General features: G+C 35.9%; 1 protein-coding gene across 3 annotated transcripts; it reads left to right on the top strand.

The window, feature by feature from the left end:
* The first annotated feature begins 440 nt into the window (after positions 1-440).
* On the top strand, positions 441-10,593 carry LOC128233419 (protein AAR2 homolog). 3 transcript variants are annotated; one of them, XM_052947089.1, is made up of 6 exons: positions 441-457; positions 1,114-1,318; positions 1,804-1,913; positions 5,760-5,856; positions 7,450-7,606; positions 7,898-10,593. In XM_052947089.1, the coding sequence occupies exons 2-6, from the start codon at positions 1,137-1,139 to the stop codon at positions 8,486-8,488; spliced, it is 1,137 nt and encodes a 378-aa protein (XP_052803049.1). In that variant the 5' UTR covers positions 441-457; positions 1,114-1,136; the 3' UTR covers positions 8,489-10,593. The 3 variants fall into 3 exon arrangements, with proteins under 3 accessions (XP_052803049.1, XP_052803048.1, XP_052803047.1); XM_052947088.1 differs by lacking the exon at positions 441-457 and adding an exon at positions 668-704; XM_052947087.1 differs by lacking the exon at positions 441-457 and adding an exon at positions 671-801.
* The last annotated feature ends 4,285 nt before the right edge of the window (positions 10,594-14,878 follow it).

Here is a 14,878-nt window from a genome sequence, read left to right as displayed (position 1 = left end):
CGGAACTCCTCGGCTAGTATCAAGATATACTCTATCTCTATCTACGTGTCTATCTCGAAGCTTGCCGGAGATGGCCGAGTTGTTACGATTGAGTTGAAGTCTGACCCACCGGGAAATATGGATTTTGCAGTTTTTCTAAGCCCCTTTGCCCCCCCCCCCTCCCACACACTCCCAAACCCCAATCTCCCCTCCCTAGTTGCGACAAAACATTGACAGGTGCATAGGTACTTAATTAAGCGTCTAATGGCACAGTGTTTAGTAACAGCCCTGTGTGGCTGTGGGTCGCAGTGCACGTACAGAATGTAATGCTGGTTAGAGTTTTAAAGCAGCGTCACATGGTCCCTCTCAATGTCATGAATGTTGTTTTACTCCGCTGCTGTCTTTAGTTACATCACAGCTGGGAGTAGGATGTTATTTTTTGTTCATTTCCTTGAATTTATTTTTAACTTTAATAATGGTGAGTAAAGGGAATTCATTCATCAAATGAATTTACGTCCTTTTATCAAATGTTTCTTTGTTGTTGTTGTTTTTTTGCTTTCTGATTAGTAATTGAAATGGGTTTCAAAGGAAGCGCAGACATCGTAAAGGGAGGTGACTTTGGATATTAGGCGATTTTAAGTGTTTCGGCGTCTTATTTTGTAAACAAAGTTACTTCCCTTCGAAGTAATTTAGCCATTGTACGTTTGGAAACGAATATTCACATGGTATGTGTTCGTTTATAAACGCTAATACTGGTCTCAGATCAGTGAAGAAATTAAAACATTGAAGAGATATCTTAACTTTTTATGTGAAATAGAAAACGTAAGTTCATAGACAATTGACTTTACTGTACTGTAGAACGGTAGAAGACTAATAATAGAAGACTAAGCGGTAGTGTTAGTGAGTTGATTTATAAAGTAGAAATGATATACGTTACACTGAATAAAGTGAATTCTGAACAAAAACACATATATGTATATATGCAAACTCCGTAAACAACATTACCGTATCGACTCTTACAGAAATGATTAACCTACACAATGAAATCTGGATTTTTTTCTTATAATGCATCAATATACTGTCTATTGTGTAAATTAATGTTGTCCTTTGCATTGTGTTTAATTCTAATTTTAGCACAGCTCAGTTGATGATCAGCGATGATGAGTAATGAAATCAATTCTGATACAGCCAAAATGCTGTTCAAGGAAGGAGCCATCTTTGTCTTACTGGACATGCCAGAGGGTTCTGAGTTTGGCATAGACTACAACTCTTGGACTACTGGACCAAATTTCCGTGGTGTAAAAATGATTCCTCCAGGCATTCATTATATCTACTATAGGTAAATGTTTTTATTCTCTATGTAAAGATAAATATAATATTGACAACAGGAGGATGGGTGTTTCAAGTTTCTATGATTTGTGTTTTTGTTATTTATATTTCATGATTCACAGGATTTGTCTTATATGATGCTTCATTTTTTATTTACACCAATAATATTCGTATGATGAAATCAAGATATCAATATGGTTATAGTGACAAAGCGCACCTCTAAAATTATCAAAAGTTTTCTTCTTCTTTCAATATGGGAGGTAAAAAAGTAATGATACATGCTCAAAACACACCATTTCTGACTACAAATGTTTCCCTCAGGGAGTTACTCCAAACCCCCATGTAAACTGCTTATGCCATTTACTTTCGAAATGAGGTAGGGACGCATGTCATAAGGTCACCCCCCTTAGTCACGCCCCCTCTAACGTCAATTCCTGGACCTGCCCCTGTGTCCAGTGTAACTGTTTTATATTTGAAAAGATTGAACGTTTTCAGTGCCAAAGGTGAGCCAGGGCAGTCCAACAACTGTGGTATCAGAACGGGGTTCTTCAGAAACTTCAAGCAGAGAGAAATTGTTGTCCGAAAATGGGACCGGTCACTTGAAGGTAGGTTCTGAGTGAATGAGTAATTGACCATATGCTGTACTGCCTTCAAATTAAGGTTCATTCAGGTTAAACAAAATGAAGGGTTTGTCTAGTCCGGGAAGAATATTTAATTTCAACACATTCTTTTGTTTACATATTTCCGGTTAACATGTGTGTTGTTATGTATTTTGTGTATGGTTGATTGAACAGTCAAAGTTTGTTAATCAAAAATTCAGTTGACCAATAATAGAATTATAATTGGGTTTTTTCAGTGAATACCAGCATTTAGTTGCATGACAGGGTTCGAATATAACTCTGAGGAACACTCGCAAAATTTTGCGAGTGCTTTTTGAGGCAACTCGCAAAATGAAAAATCAATTTGCAATTTTATTATTTGCTTTATTCCCTTATAAATATATTGTTTAATTAAAGTAGAAAATTACACTTAAGACATACTATGAATATTAAAAAGTCGACGAAGTCCGTTCACTTTGACAGTTGGGCGGAAATATATTCAAAGGTTGATGGGGTTTACATATAGTGCGCGAAAGTGCTAAATTTAGCCAATGATTGAGCTAGGTGGTTACGTCATTATGTCTCCCCCTCTCTGGGGGAGACATATTGTTTTTGCCCTGTCCGGTAGTCCGTCAGTCCGTCCGTACGTCACACTTCGTTTCCGATCGATAACTGGAAAACCGCATGACCTAGGATCACCAAACTTGGTAGGGAGGTTGGTCGTGAGGTGTAGAGGATCCCTATTGTTTTTGGGGTCACTAGGTCAAAGGTCAAGGTCGCGGCGACCCCCAATATAAAAAACATTTCTGCTCAAAATCTTGAGAACGGTTTGACCTAGGTTCACCAAACTTGGTAGGGAGGTTGGTCATGAGGTGTAGAAGATCCCTATTGTTTTTGGGGTCACTAGGTCAAAGGTCAAGGTCGCGGCGACCCCCAATGTAAAAAACATTTCCGCTCAATATCTTGAGAATGGTTTGACCTAGGTTCACCAAACTTGGTAGGGAGGTTGGTCATGAGGTGTAGAGGATCCCTATTGTTTTTGGGGTCACTAGGTCAAAGGTCAAGGTCGCGGCGACCCCCAATATAAAAAACATTTCTGCTCAAAATCTTGAGAACGGTTTGACCTAGGTTCACCAAACTTGGTAGGGAGGTTGGTCATGAGGTGTAGAAGATCCCTATTGTTTTTGGGGTCACTAGGTCAAAGGTCAAGGTCGCGGCGACCCCCAATGTAAAAAACATTTCCGCTCAATATCTTGAGAATGGTTTGACCTAGGTTCACCAAACTTGGTAGGGAGGTTGATCATGAGGTTTAGAAAACTCCTATATTTTGGGGGGTCACAAGGTCAAAGGTCAACGTCGCTGTGACCTCTAATGTAAAAAAATATTTCCGTGCAATATCAGGAGAATGCTTTGATCTAGTTACATTTTATACCAGTTTGATTGATTGGAAGAACTGATAAGATGTCATAGTATAGCCATGGACAGGATTCTGTGTTTATAAAAAAAAGTCTCCTTAAAGCTTCAACTGAATTTATTATGTCTCCCCAATTAATGGGGAGACATATTGTTTTTGCCCTGTCCGTCAGTACATCCGTCACACTTCGTTTCTGCTCAATAACTAAAGAACGCTTGCACTCAGGAACTTTATACTTGGTATGCTAGTTGGTCATGACTAGTAGATGACCCCTATTGATTTTGAGATCAATAGGTCAAAGGTCAAGGTCGCAGTAGATATTGACTATTTAATACAGGTGAATAAACCAAACTTCACTGTTGGTTTGTCTCCTGTCCATAATTACAAATTTCATGTCCATCTTTTTTTTTCTCAGATACGACCACACAATAGGGGAGACAAGCGCTTTTTCAAAAAAGTAATCTCTAGTTTGTATTCACTTGTTTTATGCACGCATTGGAGCATCCCGGACAGATTCGAGATAAATTCGGCTTTTTGTATTTGTTCTATTTTTCAAAACTTAATAGAGCATGACTCCGTACTGTCTTCTTTATACTGGTAGTGTAAACATGCCATTTATAGGCTGTTTACACTCAACTACGTAGCGGAGTTAAGTTCATGTTTATTTTACTTTTCTTTTAACATTTTGAGGTCTATAAAAAGCCACTCGCAGAATTTTGCGAGCTTGAATAAAAGTCACTCGCAATTTGCAAATGTTGCTCGCATTTTGCGAGTATGCGAGTCTAAATTCGAACCCTGCATGAGTTAATGGATTAATTAAAAATTAAGATAAAATTACTTCTTGCAAATTGATTGGCTAAGCATTCCTAATACATTAGTTCTCATAGCATACAGTGTGATACATAGGTACTGAGAGCAGGAGCAAACATCATATTCCTTCGTTGCTGATCACATTATGCACATCAGTAGTACATTAGGTCTGATATCATAGCGTACATATGTACTGAGGGCAAAGACAATTTATATATATATATACACCAAAATTAGTCATGTGATGAAAACAAGATACCAATAAAGCAATAGTGTCAATGTTTTGCAAACCTGCAAATAATCAATATTCAATGGATTAATTGAAAAGCCAAATACAAATACTTTTGACAAATTGTTTAGTTAAGCATTCTTAAATAGTACAGAACATTAGTTCTTATGGCGGTACATATGTACTAAGGGCAGACGCAAACACTCAAATTAATCCATTTCTGTGTCACATGTCTTGTTGAAAGTTGAGATATTGTCACAACCTTGATGACGGTGTTGTCATTGTAATTATGGCTTCTAGTGTCATGCTAAGATATTATCATTTTTCGGCCCGTAGAACGTTCGCACGTGAATTCAATTTTCGCCTTAAAATGAATTTTGGCGACTGTGAAATAATGTCTTGACTAAATAATCAAAATTTATTGATCTGCTTGAACATATAACACATAACAAAACAAAGGGAGCGGCAAAATTGAATTTACTTGAAAAACAGCAACTGTTCATACATGTTGACATCATTAATAGGAGGTATTGGTTTATCTAAGTACAAACAGTGGTTTTACTTGCTAGGTGTTCATGTTTATTGAATTGAATTAAGTTATTCAGACCATGAACAGAGAGATGTCAGTGATTTGTACAGAAAAATTCGGATAGACGTTGTGGACTGTTCAAAGTGATCAATTTAAATTGGAATGGGAACATAAAAGTGACAACAAAATGCTGTTTGGCTCACTCTCAAAATGAAATAAAAGTAAATTTAATTTGAGAGTGAGTATCCCCCAAAAAGACCCTCACTATAAAGAGGTTAATACACGGCGTAGCCGGGCCGTTGAGTGAAAATTGGCCCTCGTGCTCATAATGTCGCTCGACTACGTCTCGAGCCATTATGAGTCACTCGGGCCAATTATCACTCAACGGCCCGGCTACGCAGTGTATTAACCTCTAAATAGTTCATGCAACTAACTGGGAACTTGGTACACATATTTACAACGACAATACACATATGAAGCAAGTCCCATGAATTTTGAATAAAAAATATTTTTAAAAACCTTGGTTGGTTTAGAATGGATGAGCACTGGCATTTATTTGCGGTGCTCTTGTTTTACACTTGATAATAATTATAAGGCTTAAAAAATTAATGTCTAGGTTTAGGGCAACGATCCTAAAAATGCTAGGTAGGGTAGGGACAAAGATTTGTTTTGTTGTTTTTTTTTTAAGTCTAGTCAAGCAAAGCAAGTCATAAATGCTTACCATGACTTTTCAGTAGATTGTGTTTTAAATAATTAGTTATGTATTAAATAGTCAATCAACCTGGATGGATTTTATGGTCAACAACAACTAAGCAGATTCTACCCCCCTCCCCCCTCAAATTGATCAACTTCTTCATACTAAATGAACAGATATGAGTCCAGAGGATGTTTCCCAAGCTGACAAAGAAAGAGTGGAAGGTAACCTCCAGGAACTAGACCAGTACCTGGGAGCATATCCATATGAAAAGTAGGTTGATTAATGAGATACTAGCTACACATTGTAGGATATAATTTGTGTCACAGACTAGTATTTTTTTGTTATTTGTGAATTTATTTATTTTCTATTTGAAAGGAAAGAGACTTGTCACAATAGCCTCGTTGTTGTCACTGTTTGCGGCTGTGCCACTGTCTGTGGCTGTGTCACTGTCCGCAGCTGTGTCACTGTCTGCGGCTGTGTCACTGTCTGTGGCTGTGTCACTGTCTGCAGCTGTGTCACTTTCTGCGCTGTGTCACTGTCTGCGGCTGTGTCACTGTCTGTCACTATCTGTGGCTGTGTCACTGTCTGTCACTATCTGTGGCTGTGTCGATGTCTGTGGCTGTGTCGATGTCTGTGGCTGTGTCACTGTCTGCGGCTGTGTCACTGTCTGTGGTTGTGTCACTGTCTGTGACGGCTGTGACGACTGTGTCACTGTCTGTGACGGCTGTGTCACTGTCTGCGGCTGTGTCACTGTCTGTGACTGTGTCACTGTCTGCGGCCTTGTCACTATCTGCAGCTGTTTCACTGTCTGTATCTGTATCACTGTCTGTGGCTGCTGTCTGCAGCAGTGTCACTGTCTGCGGCTGTGTCACTGTCTGTGGTTGTGTCACTGTGTGTGGCTGTGTCACTGTCTGCGGCTGTGTCACTGTCTGTGGTTGTGTCACTGTCTGCGACGGCTTTGTCACTGTCTGCGAAGGCTGTGTCACTGTCTGTGGTTGTTTCACTGTCTGCGGCTGTGTCACTGTCTGCGGCCTTGTCACTATCTGCAGCTGTGTCACTGTCTGTATCTGTATCACTGTCTGTGGCTGCTGTCTGCAGCTCTGTCTGCGGCTGTGTCACTGTCTGTGGTTGTGTCACTGTCTGCGACGGCTTTGTCACTGTCTGCGAAGGTTGTGTCACTGTCTGTGGCTCTGTCATTGTCTGCGATGGCCGTGTCACTGTCTGCGACGGCTGTGTCACTGTCTGCGGCTGTGTCACTCACTGTCTGCGGCTGTGTCACTGTCTGCGACTTTGCCACTGTCTATGGCTGTGCCACTGTCTGTGGCTGTGCCACTGTCTGCGGCTGTGTCACTGTCTGCGGCTGTGTCACTGTCTGCGGCTGTGTCACTGACTGCGACGGCTGTGTCACTGGTTTACGACGGCTGTGTCACTGTCTACGACGGCTGTGTCACTGTCTACGGCTGTTGCACTGTCTGTGACAGCTGTGTCACTGTCTGCGAAGACTGTGTCACTGTCTGCGAAGGCTGTGTCACTCTCTTTGATGGCTGTGTCACTGTCTGGGTAAATGTTAATGTTTGGGCCATCATTTATAAGCCTTAACGGAAAAAAATGTGAAAGTTTGCATACATGTTAACAATGACAACTGTCATCCACTTGTTGTCCTCCTGTTTATAAGTATAGGATAAAAAAAAATGAAAGTCAATATTACAAGTTATTTACACTATCTGATACATACAATTTAAAATGGGAATTCCCGCAGAAGATTTTAAAAACTTAATTGTTAGTTATCACTCTTATTATTATTAAAGTAATATAATAACGTGATTATATTTACCATTATGTATTAATATTTCATATAAAAAGCTACAAGAAGTGGATATCCCTTACAAGCCACATTAGTGAGGAGCTGCTAGGAAAGTTGCAACCAGAGTGTGGCGCAATCACCTCGGTTACACAGTTCCTATCCCCGCCAAGTAACAGCGAGATGAGAAGACAGTCTGCGGAAACTTTAGCACAGCAGGTAAGACTTTTGGATTAAGCAATTACTAACTTCTTTTATCCTATGATGTTGAAGAATGTATGTTCTTTAAATTTAATACTACATAATTATGACACAATTGAAATCTTACAGCTGTCCGTATGAAGAAAGGAAAATGTGGGCTTCTTATTCTGTTTGAACAAAAAGAAGTAAAGAAAGAAAGAAAAACATAAACTCTGGTCTGGTTAGTGAAAGTTTCGTTATTAAAAAAGGTATACCTGATTCATAATTTTTGGCACCAAGTCATGGTCAAAACATGTTTCATTTTTACAGGAAAACACATCCCCATCTGATACAAGGAAGAAAAAGAAACTACCACAGCTACAAAAGGTCCCGGGCACAGCCATTCGTTTCACAAAAATACCCAAACAAAGATATCCTGAAGGAGCAACCCCTCAACAAATTACTGTATACAGTATGGACTCAACCTTCATGCTTGATTCCATCATCCAATCAGATTACAGCAAGAACAAGAGGGGAATTCTTGGAGAAATCCAGTTTGCCTTTATCTGCTTTCTGATTGGTCAGGTCTTTGATGCATTTGACCAATGGAAGAAATTGGTGCATTTAATGTGCGGAAGTGAAAAAGCTTTGAATTCTCACTCTGACTTGTTCATGGATTTTATTGCTATGCTCCATTTCCAAGTGCATGAAATTCCTGAAGATTTTTTTGTCGATATTGTGTCTGCAAATAATTTTTTAACAACAACGCTTCAAGAATTCTTCTCCAATTTAGAGGCAGGCAATGGAGACATTAAATTGAGAGAAAGAGGTCTGAAATTCAGAGATCATCTGACACGCAAATTCAAGTGGGACTTTACCACTGAGCCGGATGACTATGCTCCAGTCATTGTTGATTCATAAAATTTCATAAATATTAAAGGTTGTATGATTTTGATTTTTGTCAAATTTAAATAAACACCTTTTGTACAAATTTGTCTCATTACTGATTACATATCTTCAATTACAACTTAAATGTACTCTAAAAATTAACATAATATGTTCTTACTACATTCTTTTTAATTATTGAGGAAACAATGAAAATGAAAACTGTGTGGGCCATTTCATCAAAAATCCAAGGATTGTTTTTATACGTTCAGTACTGTTAAAGTGACACTCTCATTCAAAATCAATACAAACACATGTATAACAAAGATAAGTTTTGAGTGATAAACCTTAAATACTTTCTAAATATGCATTTATGAAAAATATTAATTACTGATACCAAGATTGTCACTGTTTACATAAAAGCTGAAATCGCAAAAAAAAATAAAAATGATTGGTGAGTGCTAAAAGATTTATTGTGATCTACTATTGTCTTATAGGGTAGTAATACTGTGTTTTCTGCACTGTTCTTTCCAATTAAAATTGGTATCCTTCATAAGAACCAGTGTTTTTGACATTTATTCATCCTTTTGGGTATATTAAAACAATTGTATTAATTGTGGTAAATCTTATTCTAGAGTAAGAGTGCAGGTATTAAAACCACTAATAGGATTCTTGATGAAGAGCCTTAGAAGCTCCATCCTTATGAATGTTTTCATGTTTCTAAAGAATTAGAAATCAGACTTGAGAGCAATAACACCGGTACCTTTATAATTAGTGGGATTCATAATCAGCTGAATACTTCAATATGTATATAATTACAGAGCTTGGGTACAATCTTAGAATTTTCCTGTTTATTTGGAATTTTAATTCCAATTACACAAGTTATACTTATTTGAGGCTCCTAAGCAGCAGATTTGATCGTAAAGTATTTAGCAAAATGAAAAAATAACAATGTTGGCGGAATGTCTATACTAGTTACTGCACATGAGAGAACTGCTCAATTATCTATTTAATAAAATAACGGTGACTAAAGGAAACTTTAGTGGTCATTTTCATCAGACTCCTTTAAATGATTTTATTAATGTATCTGAAGATATCATTAGCAAAAACATGACAGCAAAACAATAACCTAGTTTTTTTTGGTCCTGAACAAAATCGTATAAAACAGTTTGTGTAAAAAATAGAGCTTTATGTTGGTGCATAAGCTTACTCTCGTCTCCTGCATACTGAGATGGAATACTCTAAAACAACACATACAAACTACGTACCAATGATGATCCAAAATACTAGCACTGTATGAAACCAAAAGCACAGTTTAAATGGAATAGCCATCAACTCGTTTCTTTATATACTGGTTTATTCTTCGATTCTTTTAATAATTTTCTTCCTCACTCATCCTTATTCATAAGCATGAGAAAACTGTGAAGATTGAGGAGAAATCTCAGTAAGCACCAGAATGTACCTAGTGCACCTGTTGAATGTCTGGTAGGTCAATAGCCCCGAGGTCTAGGAAGGACCAGTGAATTGTTGACTGAGGCTGGTGCACCTGTTCTTTAAAAGACTGAATAAGCAATGCACATCATGAAAAACAAGCAAGGTCTTCACAAGACCAGTTTTAACAAAGTATATTGAATATATTATGAGACAACACATGCATATTTGCTATTATGTTTTTATTTTTGGGGGCATGATTTTGTATTTTCCGAAAGTCTGAAAATATTCTTAATTAAGAGGGTGAAAAAATGACCAAGCAAAAATCAATGTAGGTTTTTTTCACATTTACATTTATACCTTATTACTATAACATTGTATTTAATAGTGATGGCACAATAATCTTATATAAACGTCAATGGGTGCTCAACATCAGTGATAATTGATAATAATTAACCGTAATGGATTTTTATCAAGCTTTATTGTTTGGACCCGCAAAATGATGCTGTAACCCTATATTTATCACCCTGTCTGTCTGTCAGTCCGTCTGTCCATCCTTTTACATTATTTATGTTTTTGTTTATAACTAATCAGTCAATAAAGATATCAAATTCATATTTTTTTAATTTCCTCACAGAAACAATTTGCACTTTTGTGTCTTAGTGTAACTTATGCTTAAATATTGTCACATTTATGGCCCTTTGTTTATTTAAAAATTATGACATTTTTTATGACATTTTTTATGGTTTTGTTCATATTAAACTTAAAAAAGTATTCAGATAAAAAGATATTAAGTTCAAACTTTGGATACATGCTCAGAACAAGTCAAGAGATGGAAAGCAAAATGTTTGTCAATTATGTCATCCCACATTAATAAAAAATAAATTGCCTGCTACCAACAATTGCCTTCAAATTGCACCTCCCCCCCCCCCCCCCCCCCCCCCTTAAAATATGCTATCAATTGGGGCCCTTATCACTCCTGTGATGACTCTAGTTTTACTTAAAATTCATGTGTACAATATCTTTAGTTGAGTCATAACAATATATATCCAAATTATTGCTTTAAATGTATAAACATCAACATGTAATTGATATTTTTAATTTATTCTTCAGTCTTCCAATTATATGTTGGGCAAATATTGAAATATAGAATACAAAAAAAAATGTTCAAATAAATATAACTGTTATTTGAATCCCACAACTGGTATGAAAATACACTTGCATGGATTATTTCTGATTTTATTATTGATTATATTCAATGATCAATTTGTCCAATTATCCAACGCTTAAATTTTACAAGTTTTTGTGTGTGGCCTCTAAAATGTTTCGAGAACTTTTTTGGTGGGAAAGGACTCAGTAACGACACATGTTACTTCAAGGGAACCTGGTCAAATAGCCCCCGAGTCAAATAGCCCCCATTTTGATCAAATAGCCCCACACTTTTGGTCAAATAGCCCCCACTTGGAAAATATTGGTCAAAACGCCTCCAATTTGGTCAAAAAGCCCCCATTTTGGTCAAATAGCCCCCACTTCTTTTTTTATTTGAAATTAAATTTGAAGGTCAGTTGTAATATTTTTAAGATATTTGAATGTAAGTTGTAATATTTTTAAGATATCTGAATGTGTATTTGAAGGTAAGTTGTAATATTTTTAAAATATGTGTATATATATCCGCCTGCTCTCAGAACAACGCTTGCAGCGTAACTAGAAGGCAGTGTACAGGTCCATGCATGGGACCAGTACTCATCTGGCGATCTGACCGACACCGGCCTGCTAAAAAAGATTTCCTCTATATATGTGCACACCGTCCAAAAAATAAATGAAACTGAAGATGAGTGACAGCTACCTTATTATTATGTATTGACATATTATAATATACATTCTCCATCTATGTTAATGTATGTTGTATTGTACAATGAGAATAAATAATACATTTTACCATACATTGTAAATGTGAATTTAAAAGATGAGAATAATGTGTAAATTATATATTCTTTTTGTTCCTTAATTTTGGAACGAGCTGATATTTGGGAAAATGCATGGAACCCAGTTATATAAGAATGCTGACAAAAAAATAGATCGCAGATTTTTATATTCAAGTTCAAAAGTTGATTTTTAAGCATTTCGGCCATAAAACATTAATATTCGAACAGAAATATGAAAATCTGATCTTTTGTCAGCAATCTTTTATCACTGGTTTGCAGATATTTACGCCAAAATTTGCTCTTTCCAAGACAAAAAATGAAAAATATGTTAAAACGGTAAATCTGTGAGAGTGCAGCTTTAAGTTTGATGCGTTATCAATATTAAAATAAAGAAAAACACCAAAAGAAAACTTATGACTTAGAAACATTTAAAATGTAGCTTTGATGTAATAATATATTATTTATAAGTAATATTTTAAAACGTTAGATAGATAGATAGATAGATAGATAGATAGTATAGTATAGTATAGTATAGTATAGTATAGTATAGTATAGTATAGTATAGTATAGATAGTATAGATAGTATAGATTATAGATAGTATAGATTATAGATAGTATAGATAGTATAGATTATAGATAGTATAGATTATAGATAGTATAGATAGTATAGATTATAGATAGTATATATTATAGATAGTATAGATAGTATAGATTATAGATAGTATAGATAGATAGTATAGATAGTATAGATTATAGATAGTATAGATAGATAGATAGATTTATTCGTGCATATATATGTCATAGTAACAAACCAAATATCTCATAAAGTTATAACACAGACTGATTAACAAAGTATTAGTGATGATATCTATACTAAAGCACAACATCATTAGAATGCTTTGGATACATACGTGCGTTAACAAAGATTTAATTCAATGTGACAAATATATAACACAGGATAACCCATTAAAGTTATTCAACTTATTTCCAATGGGGTCCTTATGACAAATATAATTATTTGCCAAGATCTCAGTTGTAAGCTGTTTAAATTAGGTTTACTTATACAAAAATAACATGCATGTACTTTTGACCAGTTAAAGAATGATTAAATGTTTGATATCGAACTTTTACAGTTATAATGCAACCGACTGTTAAAACCATATGACACTTTAGCATAATATGACAAAAATCTTTGGACTGATATGCAAGATTTAATGAATAACAATTAATAAAATAGGAAATCTTCCATTTCTACACATTTCATACCAACAATGAGATGTGATTTCACTTCTTTTTTAAAAGTATTCTTATTTTTCAATTCTTTTAACTTTATTGGAAGACTGTTCCAGTCCTAGATTGCTTTATAAAAGAAAGTATTTAATATAAAACTGTCAGCCTGTGGCACTGTAAGTATGATGGGCATTTGCTATTAAAGATTTTATGTACATGGTTTAGTCGTAGTTGCTTTATCCTATTTTCTATATTAAGCCATCCAATATCACTGAAAGCCGAGACTTTCAGGGAAGTTCTACAATCATAGCCATAAATAAATCTGACAACTTTGTTCTGAGTGACCTGTAATCTGTTCTTGAATTGTTTAGATATACCACTGTACCAAGATGTCGATGCATAGTCAAAATGACATTGTATTAACAAGGGCAGTAATGTCAGGTGCGTCCATGCTTCCCGGTTCATTGTTATGAGTGGAAAACGTCCTCGATTCGGTGAGTATTACCACTGTAATATATGCTTCAACGATAATTTTTAGAAACGACCTTGTGCACCGAATGAAGAGCAATTGCTCGTTTACGAAGATGCTTGTTTTAGATCAAAATAATGTCTATATTAAAATATCTCGTGAAAACAATGCAGTTTCTTACTAGGCTTCCCGACTCACTCAATGCATTTTTTGCTTTAAAACAACTATTTAATACCTTTCTTTTGCGTACAAACCTCACCCGATGCTTTGTTTTGGACAATAACAGTATTGCTATTGTTTTCCGAATGCAGACAGCCAATTTTCGAGTTAAATCGGCTCATTTACGAAAATGCTTGCTGTTTCATTCTGTACATTTTTAGAACCTAGGTTCATCCCAAATTTGGAAGATCTTTGGACATTAAAATAACGAATAAAAGGCGTCGATTTGTTTTAAAATTCATGGATATGTTCTATAGCACGTCTAAAAAGGGTAATTTTGTATAGGCAGTGTGTGAATAACACGTGATAAATTACGTCATATATGCTACGTCGGAAGGCAACATTTTGCTTAAAATGAAGACTTAAATCGAAGATAACTTTTCAATCACTACACCATTTTAAATGAAACAAAGGGCAGACTATGCCACCTTGGAGCCCCGCCTTCGTTGTATTACCGGAGTTTGATAAGGTGATTAGTTTCAACAAACACCTCGACAAACCTGTTTCCAAAATAATGTTTTGACAGTGCTCCGTCAGGCGGCCGTATTGTGAAAAGTTTTGTCGAAGTGTTTTAAGAAACTAAACTCTCAATCAAACACTGGTAAACGACCGAAGGCGGGGCTCTGTTAGCGGCGTAGACTGCGCTATATTTCATTTAAAGTGGTGAAGAAATAGGAAAGTTATCTTTGTTAAAGTCTTCATTCGAAGCAAAAGTTTGTTTTCGGACGTAGCGTTTATAACGTTATTTATCACGTGGTATACACACACTGACAGGGCTCTCAATTTAAAGTAGAACTGTCATTATTTTGAAGGTTATATAGTAAGTCGAGACACGGTTATGTCCTTATATAAAACAGTTTTATCAACTAAGGTGTAACTTGCAACATTTAAGACCTTAAATTGTTGACTGTTTCCTGCAGGTTGTCTCCCTTTTTATTTCGATTGCCAAAGTAAACATATAGCACACTGTTTAAGGTTAACTCTTAGTTCCTTTTCATTGCTATTTCCTAAAAATGTAGTTTCAATTAATCCACAATTTTACCTTACGTTATTACATAAGCAATTTTTAAAGGGGCTGTACTCCGCATAATGAAATAGCAAAAAAAAGAGAAAATTGTTGAAACCTGACATAAACTTCGTATCGATTTGTAC

This window comes from Mya arenaria, chromosome 5 (genome assembly GCF_026914265.1).
Source record: "Mya arenaria isolate MELC-2E11 chromosome 5, ASM2691426v1".
Classification (NCBI taxonomy): Eukaryota; Metazoa; Mollusca; class Bivalvia; order Myida; family Myidae; genus Mya; species Mya arenaria.
This window is presented reverse-complemented; position numbering and strand designations above follow the sequence as displayed.